The sequence below is a fragment of the Apteryx mantelli genome, chromosome 5 (assembly GCF_036417845.1).
Source record: "Apteryx mantelli isolate bAptMan1 chromosome 5, bAptMan1.hap1, whole genome shotgun sequence".
Taxonomy (NCBI): Eukaryota; Metazoa; Chordata; class Aves; order Apterygiformes; family Apterygidae; genus Apteryx; species Apteryx mantelli.
Window position 1 is genome coordinate 70020670 of NC_089982.1, and position 12875 is coordinate 70033544.

Sequence of the window (12875 nt, forward strand, 5' to 3'; positions counted from 1 at the left end):
TGAAGAATATTTGTCTTCTTGTGGATTCAGACGAGTTGCCTGTGCCATACCCACTCTCAATATGTTTTAAATGTCCAAGCTTCAATTTTTGTTGTTGCAGTGCCTTAGCAGCAATGGCAACAATTGGCTAAGGGGATTCTTCAAAGAATTTAACTTCTGTGAAAACAGCTGTCTGTGGTAATTTTGGTTCTCTTGCCAAGTGGCATGAATATTTTGGCTTCAAGAAATTTGCAGTCTATAATGTCTCTGTGCAGTAGAGAATCCAAATGTGAGCTGAAATCCATTCAAATGTAGGAAAACCTTGAAACACATGTTTAATTTTAAGCACATATTTTAATACTTAGTGAAGCTTACACCTTAGTGCATGTCTAAGCAGTTTGGCAAACTGGGGCATAAACTAAGGAGGAATTTAGTCTTCCATCTCCTGAAGTACTTGTGTGTTTGTCGGACATCTTCAGGACAAAAATATTTGATTAGAGCATTTGTGTGGCAATCAGACTACTAGCCAAGTGTTCTTTAGATCCTTGTTGTTACTAAGAGGGTCCTTCTACTCTACTTTAATGCTATAGCTATCAGAGTTCACCATCAATTTGAGAATAATCAAGTCTGTTGCTGACAAGTTGTGAAGTCATAAAAAGCATGCCGCTCCTATCACTAAATGTTGATATTCGTAGCATTTTCTGGATTTTGGAGACTAGGACTTGGGTTAAGTTTTCTTCAGAAGCATTCATTTTCGTCTATGAAACTATTGGAGTTTATGCATATGTGCAGTCCCATTTCTCAGGAAGGAATCTGTGTGAGTAAATTATTTTACCTGATCTTGAAAGTACTCATGTTTGTTCACTATGTAAAGATGTGGTGCTTGAGGGCACACAGTTACCCTATCAAATATGTCTTATGAAAAGGACCCTCCATTTTACATAGTGTATTGTTTATGTGAACAAGTTTGTATGAGGTATACTTAAAATGATGTCATGTTGAAGGTCGTCTTCATGTGAATCAGATCAAACTTGAATATCAGTTGCTTCCTTTTTTTTTTTTTTTGGTAAGAAAGGCCTTATAGTAGGCATTTATTGCCCTTAGGCAATAAATATTATTGCTTATAGTCATCTTTTCTTGGAGAGTCACAGAGGAATATTCAAGTAACTAAGAAAAATCCTGAGTTAGTAAAACTTAAATAAAACAACACTATTTTTCCTAACTAGTGCTATTTATATCCTTTAATATAATTAAGTCCCATAGCAGATGTTTGGGAATTGTTATTTCTATTTTCCAGATTGAAAATTTGAGCTATAGAGATGCAATTGCCAGAGATGTAGTGGGCATGCTGCAAACAGCTGATTTCCTGGTTGTAATTGCAAATACCATTATATCCTCTCATTTTTTTACAGGAAAAAGTAAAGCAAATTTCTCCCTTGCAACATTCACATCTCTGTGTTTGATTCCATCCTTTAACTGCTACCCAACCATTACCCTGTTTCTAAACTGTGAAATGCTATTATATTTTCCTTTGTTTATTTATGAATTGCAAGGAATACATGTCACTATTGTCCGCACTACTGTTTGCTAGTATTATGCTGTCACACTATGAAGGTTTGATAGTAACAACTGAGACAGTAACGTAATAAAAAAATTATGTTTACTTCCTCACGCAAGCTCTTGGATTAGTAACATCCATTAAAATAACGCGATTACTAATTTAGAAAGGATAACCTGAAATCATCGATTACTGATTTAGAAAGGATAACCTGAAACCGTCAATTACTGCGCTATTAATTGGAAGCACTGCTTATCCCTACTTGAAAGCTTTCTTGTTCACTCTCTTAGTGAGAGGACTCTCAGCGTCGAGGAGTTACCTTAACCCAGCGTCCCAGGAAAAGGTGTGTGGGGGGGGAATACTCACGCTCCAGCCGGAGAGGATGATCAGGTCACGTTCCCGTCCCTGCTCAAACTCTCCTGGCTCCCAAGTCTCTTTTTATACGGCTGGGGCTCTGGGCAAACCCTGCTTTTGCTGACTTTTGCGAGTTTCACAATCACAGGACTGTGCCTTCGTCTGCTTGGAAGGACCTTGCTAGCGAGGCAAGACCACAACACCTCTGTATCGCTTCTCCCCTCCCTGCAGGTCCATGCAGATTCCTTGGCCTTGTTGGGCGGCAGAGTTCTTTAGTCCTGTTGGCTCTTCTAGTCTGCAGCCTTGAACATATCAGTCCTTGCACACATCAGGCAGCAGACTTCTTCAGTCCTATTAACTCTTCACTCACTCATCACATGCCATCCTTTCAACAATATAACTTGTCTTCAATAGATTTTTAGGTGGTTCTTCTGTTAATTTGAATTCTTCTTGAGTCATTGTGCTATAAAATGTAACGTTCAAAGTAGTATTTTTTCCTGTTTTCTCCATTTGTAGTGTCTGAAAACATGCTAGAATTTTTTTTTTTTCAATTAGCAAATTGACACAAATAGCAGGAGCAAGCACACTAATGAGCCTGTAATACAAATCACTTCAGGACATTTTTAGAAGTTGCTCATTTAAGTCTTTCTACAGTAAAGAATTATACACATTTTGTCTAAATTTCTGCACATTGGGATAGATATTCTCAGTGCGTAGGGATTTAGACAGCTCTTAAATAACTGGCTATACAATTATGTGAGAACTACGGAGTGTCTGCTCAGTAATGTGGGCTACTGTCAGCTCATCAGTCCTGTGTTCCGTTCTGCAAATACCTTCCCTTGGTATTTCATGTTGAATCTAAGATCCTTGCCTCCAGAGTGCTCCAGGGCTTGAGTTTAGGATTTCTAAAAGCCTGCATAGAGCTATTGAATGAGAACTGTGGTCTTTCATGTATTTCCTCTGGTGCAACAGCACTGTCTTCAGTAAGGGTAAATCTCCTCTTTGCAAGACACAGAGCTTTGTCAGGTGCTTGTCTGTGAACAAGCCTGATTACCCTCCAATCCAAGTATAAGGCATTTTTATTTTGACCTTGCCTTCTATTTTACACAACGTGTATAATAAAGATCTGAAGAGAACATCTTTCTGCACAGGCTGTTTTCCTTAGGAGTGACAGAAGAATGAACAGAATCATAGAATAACGTAGGTTGGAAGGGAGAGCTGGAGGTCACCTAGTCCAGCCCCCTGCTCAGAGGAGGGCCTCTTGGATCAGGTTGCTCAGATTCTTGTCCAGCTGAGTGGTGAGTATCTCCAAGGATGGAGATCCCACTGGGAAACCTGCTCCAGTGTTTGATCAACTTCATGGTAAAAAAACATTTTTCCTTGTACCTAATTGGAACTTCCTGTGTTGCAAATTGTCTGTTGCCTTTCATCCTGTCACTGTCCTGGAACACGTAATAAATGTTTATATGCAACTTAGTTGTTTAAGGAGCTATGAAATTATTAGAAAGCTAGTATTACCCCAACTTCAGATTTTGTTTACTGTAAATTCATTTCATTGACTATCCTCGACGCTCATGTCCTTTATCTGTAGAGCAAATGCAGTATAACCACCATCACTGCAAGTTCTTGGTCACTGTCTTGCAAGTGGTGTTAACATTGTTTTTTCAAAGACTATTTCCACAGATAATACAGATACAGATAATACAGTCTTTAATGTAACTGGGTTTTTAATTTCCTTCCTAGGATTCTCTTTATGGATGTTATAAGATAGTGCTTCTTGTGATTCACTTTTCCACTGATCACCCATTAGTTGATATTGTTTATATGGTCAATGTATACCTATGTTTTTCAGATCTTGTGGGTGCCTCTTGCATTCTAAATTATTGCATTCTAATTATTTTTGAACACTAATACCACCAACAGCAAAACAGTCTGACTCTTCATGTTCTATAGTTTTCTGCCTCAGGAAGGCTTTCAGTAGAAGATTAGGCTTGTACTATCTGTATGGTCTAACACTAATCTTAGAAAACTACTGTAAATAATTTTTTGGTAAATAAGAGTGACATTAAAAAAACAGGAGTATGTATTACTGTGTAAACTACTCTCATTATCTAGATTAATGTAGAAGAAACGTTCTTTCTTCTCATGCTGCATGTTCTGCCCAGCTGTTGCCTTTTCTTTTCTTTTCTTTTCTTTTCTTTTCTTTTCTTTTCTTTTTTTTTAACTTTAGGAACTCCAGATACAGTTAGAAGAATTTAAAAAAATATCTGAGAGTGAAATAAAGCAACTAGAGAAAGAGAAAGTAGCCCTAACTGTGAAACTGCAAAACTCTTCACTTGAGGTAAGCTGGGCATAAATGTAACCCAGCAATAAGAAGGCTCTTCATTTTTCCTCTCATCTGAAAAATTCTGAATTAGATTCATAATTCTATTTGCTGTGGCTAGCATTCGAGGAAATCTGCAAGGACTATAGATAGATATATCAGAAATTACTGTTCCTAAACTTCTGTGATGATTTTGACAAGGCTATTTGTTTTGATAAATTTCATAATGTATCTTTCTTGGGTGAAATACTCTTTGGTGAGAAATGTGACTATATCAGGATTAGATAGTGACTTTGTTTTCTGTATAAAGGGCTAAGTGTGATTAGAATCTTCCAGCCCTTTAGTGACTTCCTCAGGGTTTTTTTTGCCTAGACTTTTAAAAGCACCTGTTTACTTACTCCTGTGAGCAGGAGGATTGGGAAACAGGAGGAAGGGAAAAAAGAATGGATAGATAGTTTTCTGTTCTGCCTGCTTGATGGTCAGGGCACCTGAAGCAGGTTGGAATGTCCAGTAATTTAGTATATACCATTAGTTAGTTTTAGTTATGGTCCCTGTATGTTCTCAAGATCAAGAATGAAATAAAGAAAGCATTCTGGCCCCAAAGTAGCTTTGGGGATGAAATAGCTTTTATACTATAATATTCCTTGCTAAGGTTACACGTAAGTCACAATGCAAATCTGATTCGTTATTTTAATGATTGCATGCCTGTTTTAACATGTATTCATCTGGAAAAAAAAACCCTGAGATGTGTTAATATCAGATTATCCACCTGTAATAGCTGTTATGTGTAGTTGCAGGCCAAGCAATATGAATCTTCCAGAGGAGTGCACTTACTGAAATATTAATACAGTGAAGTGTCATGATTTGAAAAGGCATGACTGCCAGTTAGGTAAATAATTGTCTGTCAAAGCAAAAACAAAACCTCTCCAAGGCAGTTATTTACCTAGGTAAACAATGTACCTTTTAAGATTGCTGACAACTGTGAACACTGACATTTTCTCTTTCAGGTGAATGTTTGTTCTTCAGACCATTTGTTTTTCAGATCTCTTAAGCAAATGTTATCTGCTTAAAAATCTTCTGTACAGGATATTTCCTCTTCTTCAGTGTGCTTATGCAAAGGTTTTGCCTGTGATCATTTTAATGATTATACTTCATGGATAAGCTATAAAGTAACTGCTTTAAGAGAACTGAAGTCAGTACACTGTGAAAAGTTCTGATGATGTTTAGTGTTGCATTTATTTTTCCATCTCGACTATGTAATTGCATTTGGTACCTTTTCAAAAAGAACAATGAAGTGATTTGTGATTGTCAGTTCTGAGAAGTTATGTGTAAATGGATACGTTTGCATCATAAGAATTTGTCATCCATTTTTTTTCCTGCCAATCAAGGGTTTGAGGCTCCAAGATTTTATCAAGCAAAATAGGATATTCCCGAATATACAAAATTTCTTCACTCTAGCTCAAGAAAAAGTCATGAACACAACAGGAATTAGGTAGCTCACACTGTGGAACTACTGAACTACAGGTAGCTGCTGCTCTTCTAAGTGGCAGTCTAAAATTTCCATCACTTTGTATCTTCACTGCTTCTAACCAACTTCACTTCTAACAAGTTGGATGGTCAGTAGGAGCTTCGTTACAACAGCTCTGCAAAAAATGAAACCCTAGATCTTTCTCAGCTGGGATCTGTAGACTCTGAGTGGCCATAATAAGCTCTCTCTGACTGTTCAAAGACAGAAAAAGGACAGATGCAGGCTTATCAGGGGGCTAAGTAAGATGCTGTCCCACCTCTCCTGCCTGCTTCCACTTTTCCCTCCCATGTTTGGTGTGACATGTTTCAGCGGTCAGGGAATGTGGTTGTGGGCATTTTCTATATAACACCTGCTCTGTCCCCCATTTGTGCAGTACTAGCTGTACTGGTTCTGAATGCAAGCTGGTCTTTTGCCTTTCATTTCTCTTGTAGAGCAGGCTTATGCATTCTAGTATCAAACAATTGCATTCTCACATTCTGTCCATTTCCCAGTTAGAAATACAGAATTTAGTTGTGTGGGGTTTTTTTAATGTTCTTAAAGTTCTAGATATATCCTGGCTTTTTGGCTTTACTATACATTTCTGCACGTCACTGTTTTCCCCAGTTTTCTTCACTGAGAGAATTTCTGGTCAATCTAAGTTGTGTTGACCTATCCAGTGTGACCTCTTCATACCTAATGCAAAACATGGGTACTCAGAAATCAGTCATCTTTTTTCCATTCCAAAGTCCTCTGAAAATGCATATTTCTACAAAAATACCTTAGTGCACTCAAAGCTGAAAATTTACCATGATGTATTGGCATTCCTACATAATGCCTGAAAGGTATACTGACTTGGGGTGCAAGGGGAAGAGATGGAAGGGAAGGATACTGGCATACTGTCTGTCCTAATATTGCATATATGCATGCATGCAATGTATTCCATTGAAAGAGCTCAAAGAAATCAAAAAGCTTATGATTTGAAGCATTATTGTTCACATTTTACAGCTGGAGGAACTAAGGCACTGAGCCATCAAATGACTTCCTTGAAGTCACACATTCAGGCCAGAAAAGAAAACAGAAAACAAAAAAAACCCTGTTTCCTAACTCGCAGTCCTCTAATACTGTGAGATCATGATAAATGCAAGGGGTGCTGGGAAATTATATTTGCCATATGAGTATATATAAAATAGTATGCATCATGTTATATATTATATTCATAACAGCACTGTGAGGATGAACAGATGCACTAAGAAACATCTTAATGTATCTTAGAGTCTACCGGTTCTGCCAAAGGGGAAGAAATATTCCCTACTGGAGAGAAAGTGGTGTTTGCATTCTTCTTGGTACTTTGTAGGTTACTTTCTGAAGCTATCGCTTGGCACTATTGCCAGGAAAGTGAGATAATTTAAAATTTTAATACTTTCCTTCTATAAATACATGAATATTCACAGCCAGGAAACCACCATTTGCTCTACAACATCATATTTTGCTGATGGCATGATTCCCAGCTGGGAACTTTGCAATGGCTCAGCCTCGAGCTTCTGCCTCAAAGGTTATGCAATGTGCTGTTACTAATCAAGTTCTAACCTGGATAAAATTTGAGACCTAAAAATAGCTTCCTTGGCTATATAAGGCACATTTTTGGTTGGGTTGACATAGCAAGAGCATTGTGCAGAGCAGACAGAATCATCCTAATTTGATGTCTGTGGGGATGCACTTCAAAACAGCAGTATTTCTATATTATTGAGATTTTTTGCTGGGTAAATAAATTGGATTCTCGCCTATTTGGTCCCTTGGAAGGAAGGATGTGAGATCCTGTGCAGGTTGAATTCTAGTTCTTGAGAGTCCTCCACTATCTTGCTTTTGCACTATGGGATCTCTTCCATGTATGTTAAAGAGGATATTCTGGAACTGCAAGGTACATAACATGGAAAGACAGATATCACCTTATCATGTTGTATCTTTGAGCAATACTAGTGCAGCAGTTCTCAGAACCTTGACAAAGGTCTGTAGGTACCACCATAGACCAAATAATCATAGCAGCAGTACAGCTATGCCTATTGTGTTTCCTGACAGGAGGGACAGGTGTAATTACCCTAAGTTTAGGAAGGTACTTAACTGTGAACTTAATTGAAGTAACTGTGAAGTAAGGCTAGAGACAACAGTAAAATACGGTTTCATTATTTTGTTATTACTACTTCTTATAACATGTTACTGTTTTGATGTCGTAGGATCCTAGTATGAGTAAAACCCTGTATCATGTGAGTCCCTTATTTTGACTCTCTGAACAAACTCTCAAATGTGGTGACTCTTCTGTAACACACCAAAAGGCAATTTTAAGTCTTTTTTGTGAATTCAGCCTCTAGCAACCTGGATTGCCCAGGATTTTTGCCCATGGACCCTCAGAGGCTGAGAGGTGCTGCTTCAGAAGAATCAAGCCATCCTTCCCAAGAGAAGGATAGTAATTATGGTTAGAAAAGAATAAAACTTGAAAGTTTTTTGAAATATTTAAGAACTTATCTGTCATCTTTTAGTAATGGCTGTTCATTTTTCCTTTACTTGGAAGACAGCAGGACACAGAATCAGCCACCTTAAGAAAAGGCAAGTACAAACATAATCCATAAACATAACATAAATTTGAAAAGAATTCAGCAGGGCCTCCAAAAATACTGTTGCCTAGAGGTTATACTCTGGATAGGATTAGCTGGATCTTTAAGACTCCTTTATACAATTCTGGTAGGTAAAAGTGAATGAATAATGGTATTAGAGCTACAGTATATACTGTTTTCAAGAGGTTTTGTTTTGCAGCAGGAAGAGATTATAAAACACAAAATCATACGATATTGCTGTTTCTACAGCCTGTTAATAGTAAAATGAGCTAGATTAAATTCTCAACTGATGTAACTTGGCATAGTTTCATTGGCTGAAATGTTACTTTACTAATTTAAATGAATTGAGTGTCTGGCTATCTATTTTGAAGTAATGAACCACAATAAAATGCTGGGATATTGCAAAATGTTCCAAAAAAAGTTTTGCACTGGTGGATTGGGAAGCCTTTCTAATTGAAAGACAGAAGGAAGAAACCTGACGGGATGAAAAGTTTTGTTTCTCAACTTCTCACATGTTAGAAATAGCAGGATTCATGACAGAGAGTGTTTATATGACTAATACCTTTGTGAGGTCTTTCTCCTCACATCACTGAAAAATAACATTTTTAGAAATACTTTCCATCTGATTTCTTCCTACATTATGTTCTCTCATGCTACCAATTTACAACTCAACCTATTTCTGGTCAGTGTGATCTTATGCTTCATATTAGCAGTGCTTTGAACCAGTAATTGTCTATGAAGAGAGTCTGGAAGGTTAATAACGTTGTGATCACAGTTGAAGTTTATATACGCCTCTTTTCATTTTTTTCTGCCTAAATGAATATTTAATTTTCAAAAGAACTATTCTGAGCAGTTTTTTCCCCTATTTCCAATTTTTCTTATTAGAAAAAATGCAGCTTACCCTTTTGGCACTGTCTGTTTAAAGTCTATTCACCCACTTACTTTCAGAAAGCCCCAAAAAATAATGCACTTTTGAGTATAATAATGCTAGTCCATATTACACCTGCTGATACAGGGGACCATGCAGCATTAACTGTTTCGCATCAAAAGTTAGTTTTATAAGGAACTGTAGTGCCTAAAAAATTCAGTGTTTCCTTTTCTTTGTATAGGAAAACATCGGCTTGTGTTCAGTAGGGAATAAGACAAAGTAAATGCAACCACAGGCCAAAGCGGTCATTTGGTCGGATCACAAGGTCTGACCAGTTAGCCATTTATTTTTCAGAAAATCATAAACAAAAATTGCAGCAGCTCCAGAAACCAAGGTATGGTTGGCAAGTGGCTGAAGGAAGTTTTTCTGGCATCTGCCTTTTCTGGGAGTGTATCCAGGCCACAGATAGATCCCATCACATAGAAACATTAAAGACAAATAATATGCTTTTCACTAAGAATATTAGTTAGCAATTATTCTTCACTTGTTTATTCAAACAGATAATTTTCCTTGTGTTTAATTGGATGATATGAAGGAAAAAGCCAAGAAACTATTGTAGATTGGGCCATTTTAATATTATGATTTAGATTGGAAGGGACCTCTGAAGGCCATTTAGTTCAAACCCTTGCCTAAAGCAGAGCTGTGCTCTGAAGGCTCAAAATGCTGTAACCCACAGAGCCTGGCATCAACTCCCAGGGTTTCAGCACCTTTTGGGAAAAAGAAATTCTGTACCACTCTAAATGAAATGTTTTAAAGCAAGAATTCAAAGCTTCTTACTTTAAAATGTCACCATGAATAATTTCAGCTTTAAAAATTAATTTATTAATAGTTTCAGTTGACTAAAACCATTCTGAGTGTATATATATTAGCTATCCAAAAAATTTCACTTAATTCTATTCTTCATTGAAACAGAGGGCTCTTTGTGCGAAACGAGCATCTTCCTATTTTTCATAGAGCAACACAGGTTCATAAAATGTGCTCAAATGTACACAGTTCCTCTTTGCTGTGAGTGCAACCATTAATCCTATCCTGCTGGCTTACTTTTCTGGAAGGTGGCTCAGCTGAAGCAAATATTAAACCAACAAGCAAGTAATTTCAAAGAGTCACTGAAGAAACATGATTTACAGTCCAACAAAGAAAAAGAGAAGCTTTTGCAGGATCTTCAAAACACCATTAAAGAAAACCAGAATGTTAAACTGCAGCTGGAGTCATCACATCAAAAAATCTTTAAAATGTTGGAGAAAAGCAAAAATCAGGAACTCAAGGTCAGTTTACAAGCTATTGGTTTAAAAAAAAATCTTAGTTGTGGGATAAATCATCTTTGCTAAGAGCTGATTATCAAAATTCAGTTATTTCCAGTTATCTTAATGATGGGTTGCCATTGTTGCATATAATGTATTATCCCATGGTTTTGAGAGCTCATCATCTTCAGGGTTATTTTTATATTTATTTTAATATTTGAACTTATACCACAGTGTAGATGAAACAGTTGCGTAGACTGATATAGTCCGCCTTATGCAGTTAGGCTGAGATGAATACAAGCTCTTCTATCTGCTTTGTTTCAGAAATACAAGAAGATGCCTAAGTGTGCTATTAACAGGACTCTCTAGTTTCCTTTTTCATTTATTTTCATTTCCTTTATTCATTTATACATAGAACAGTTTACATGAAGTATAATACGCATGTATAATGATGTGTATTGGCTTAAAGATACCTTCAGGAAATCAATTCTGTAAGTGGATAACCAAAGCTTTTAAAGGTTCAGATGGATTTATCTCAATGACAAAATGTTAGTGTAATATATTAAGGTTCTTACTGTATATTCTTCTAAAGGAGGTAGTTTTTTTGAGGGGAAAAAAATCAATTAAAAAAATCTCTATGCGATTGTGACACGAAGTTCAGATGTCCATGTTGAAATCACGCACCCTAGGAAAAACCTCCTTTTAAAATGTATGTAGTAAAACCACCCTAAGAAGAATTTAATCTTTTGTTTTTATATTCAGAAGAAAATCCTGAATTTAAACTCATAAAACCATGCTGAAGGCAGTAAGCTGGTGATAATAAAACAGAGGATCAGAGTTTACTTGCAGAGCAACCGCAAAGTTGCCCCATACTTTATGAGCATTTCTACAGAAAATGGAAGGTGTATGCAAGAAAGATAAAGGAAAGATGAAAGCATTTGTCTGACACAAAGTGATAATTAATGACATACAGGTCAAATCTGGGGCTTTGTGTGCTGAATAATAAAACACCTTTCTAATGCCAAATAGTGCAAAAATGTCAGCATTATTATTTCATGATACACAACAAATCTAGTGGATTTGGGAGAATTTCTCCATATTAAGTTTTATTTTTTAATTTCAGCTCAGTTTTTGTTCTTGGGTTGATGAAGTGTCATTTAAAGTGATGGTGAAAATAATCAAAGTTCTACAATGAAAGGCCAGATTCATCCTGACATGAAAAGTAAAATAACAAAATGATAAATATGCTCCAACTCCTTTGTTTTCTGGGGGGGGAGGTTTGCTTACAGGAGGCAGAAGAGCGTTTGAAAAAGGAATTTAATGAGACTTTCAAGATCCAACATAAGTCGCATAAACTGGAAATAAAAACCTTGGAAGAGAAAGCAAAAAAAGAATTACATGATGAACTGGAGCAGGTACAGAAACAGCAAACTCTGTTGCTAGGTATGATATCTCATGTCATACACAGCTCCTACTGCCTGATTATATGCTGAGAAGGACTGACTTTTATCCCATTCATTTTCTTCCCCGGTTTCTGGGAACTCAGATCTGTGTGAATCTCCTTTCTCATACTCTACAATTTTAGCAGCACACACTTGGTATTCTTTGTTAACCTAGCTCTCAGCTGTCAGCAGCAGAGTGCTACTGGAAGAGTAGTCAGGTATACAGCATACAGGTATGCACTTACAGATGTATTAAACTGGAATATCATAGCAGAATATATGACTTTTCTTGCTTGTTTTCTATATGAAGAATTACTATATGTGGATCAAATCTATTCTATTGAGTCTTGCAGTGGGGATTGGTGACTTCGTACATATTGTTTATTTGGTTTACAAAGAAAAAAAGTTCCCTAAACTGTTCAGATCTAAATAGCACACTGCATTACTAGGACCTGTAATATCTCCAGGATTGAACTCAGGTTATTAAACCTCATTTATAATTTTTTTTAATTAAAAAAAGAATAATGCAAAAGTACTTTAAGTATAAACCAGATTCTGCTCAGTGATCTAACTGTGCTTTTTCTCAGTAATTCAAATTTGCTAGAAAGATTTGTTGCTACCTAAAGTTTTTATGTTCAATAGATAAATTATATTCTGCTTCCTCAAGAAAAATTGTTGAAAGAATCAGAGAGAAAGCCTTGTTTCACCTTCTGCCTGATCCATCTCCAAACTTCTACCCATTACACACATACAGTGGCAGTATATGACAGAGATCTGTTTGCATAAGTGCTGCGTTTCTCTGACACAAGCAGAGCTCTACTGAGTTAGGCCTCCACTGAGGCCTTATGGCCTTCCACGAACCACCAGTGGTCTTAATAAGGACTGATGTGGGTGCTCCAGTAAAGGTCAAGATTAGAAGAAGCAATTATAATTA

General features: G+C 36.7%; 1 protein-coding gene across 1 annotated transcript in view; it reads left to right on the plus strand.

Annotated features, from left to right (window-relative positions):
* FAM184B (family with sequence similarity 184 member B) overlaps positions 1 to 12875 on the plus strand; it is a 55080-nt gene that overhangs the window by 32432 nt on the left and 9773 nt on the right. Inside the window, exons 6-8 of the mRNA XM_013960013.2 lie at positions 4122 to 4232; positions 10311 to 10523; positions 11789 to 11942. Coding sequence (XP_013815467.2) covers positions 4122 to 4232; positions 10311 to 10523; positions 11789 to 11942 — 478 coding nt within the window. The remainder of the gene's footprint in view (positions 1 to 4121; positions 4233 to 10310; positions 10524 to 11788; positions 11943 to 12875) is intronic.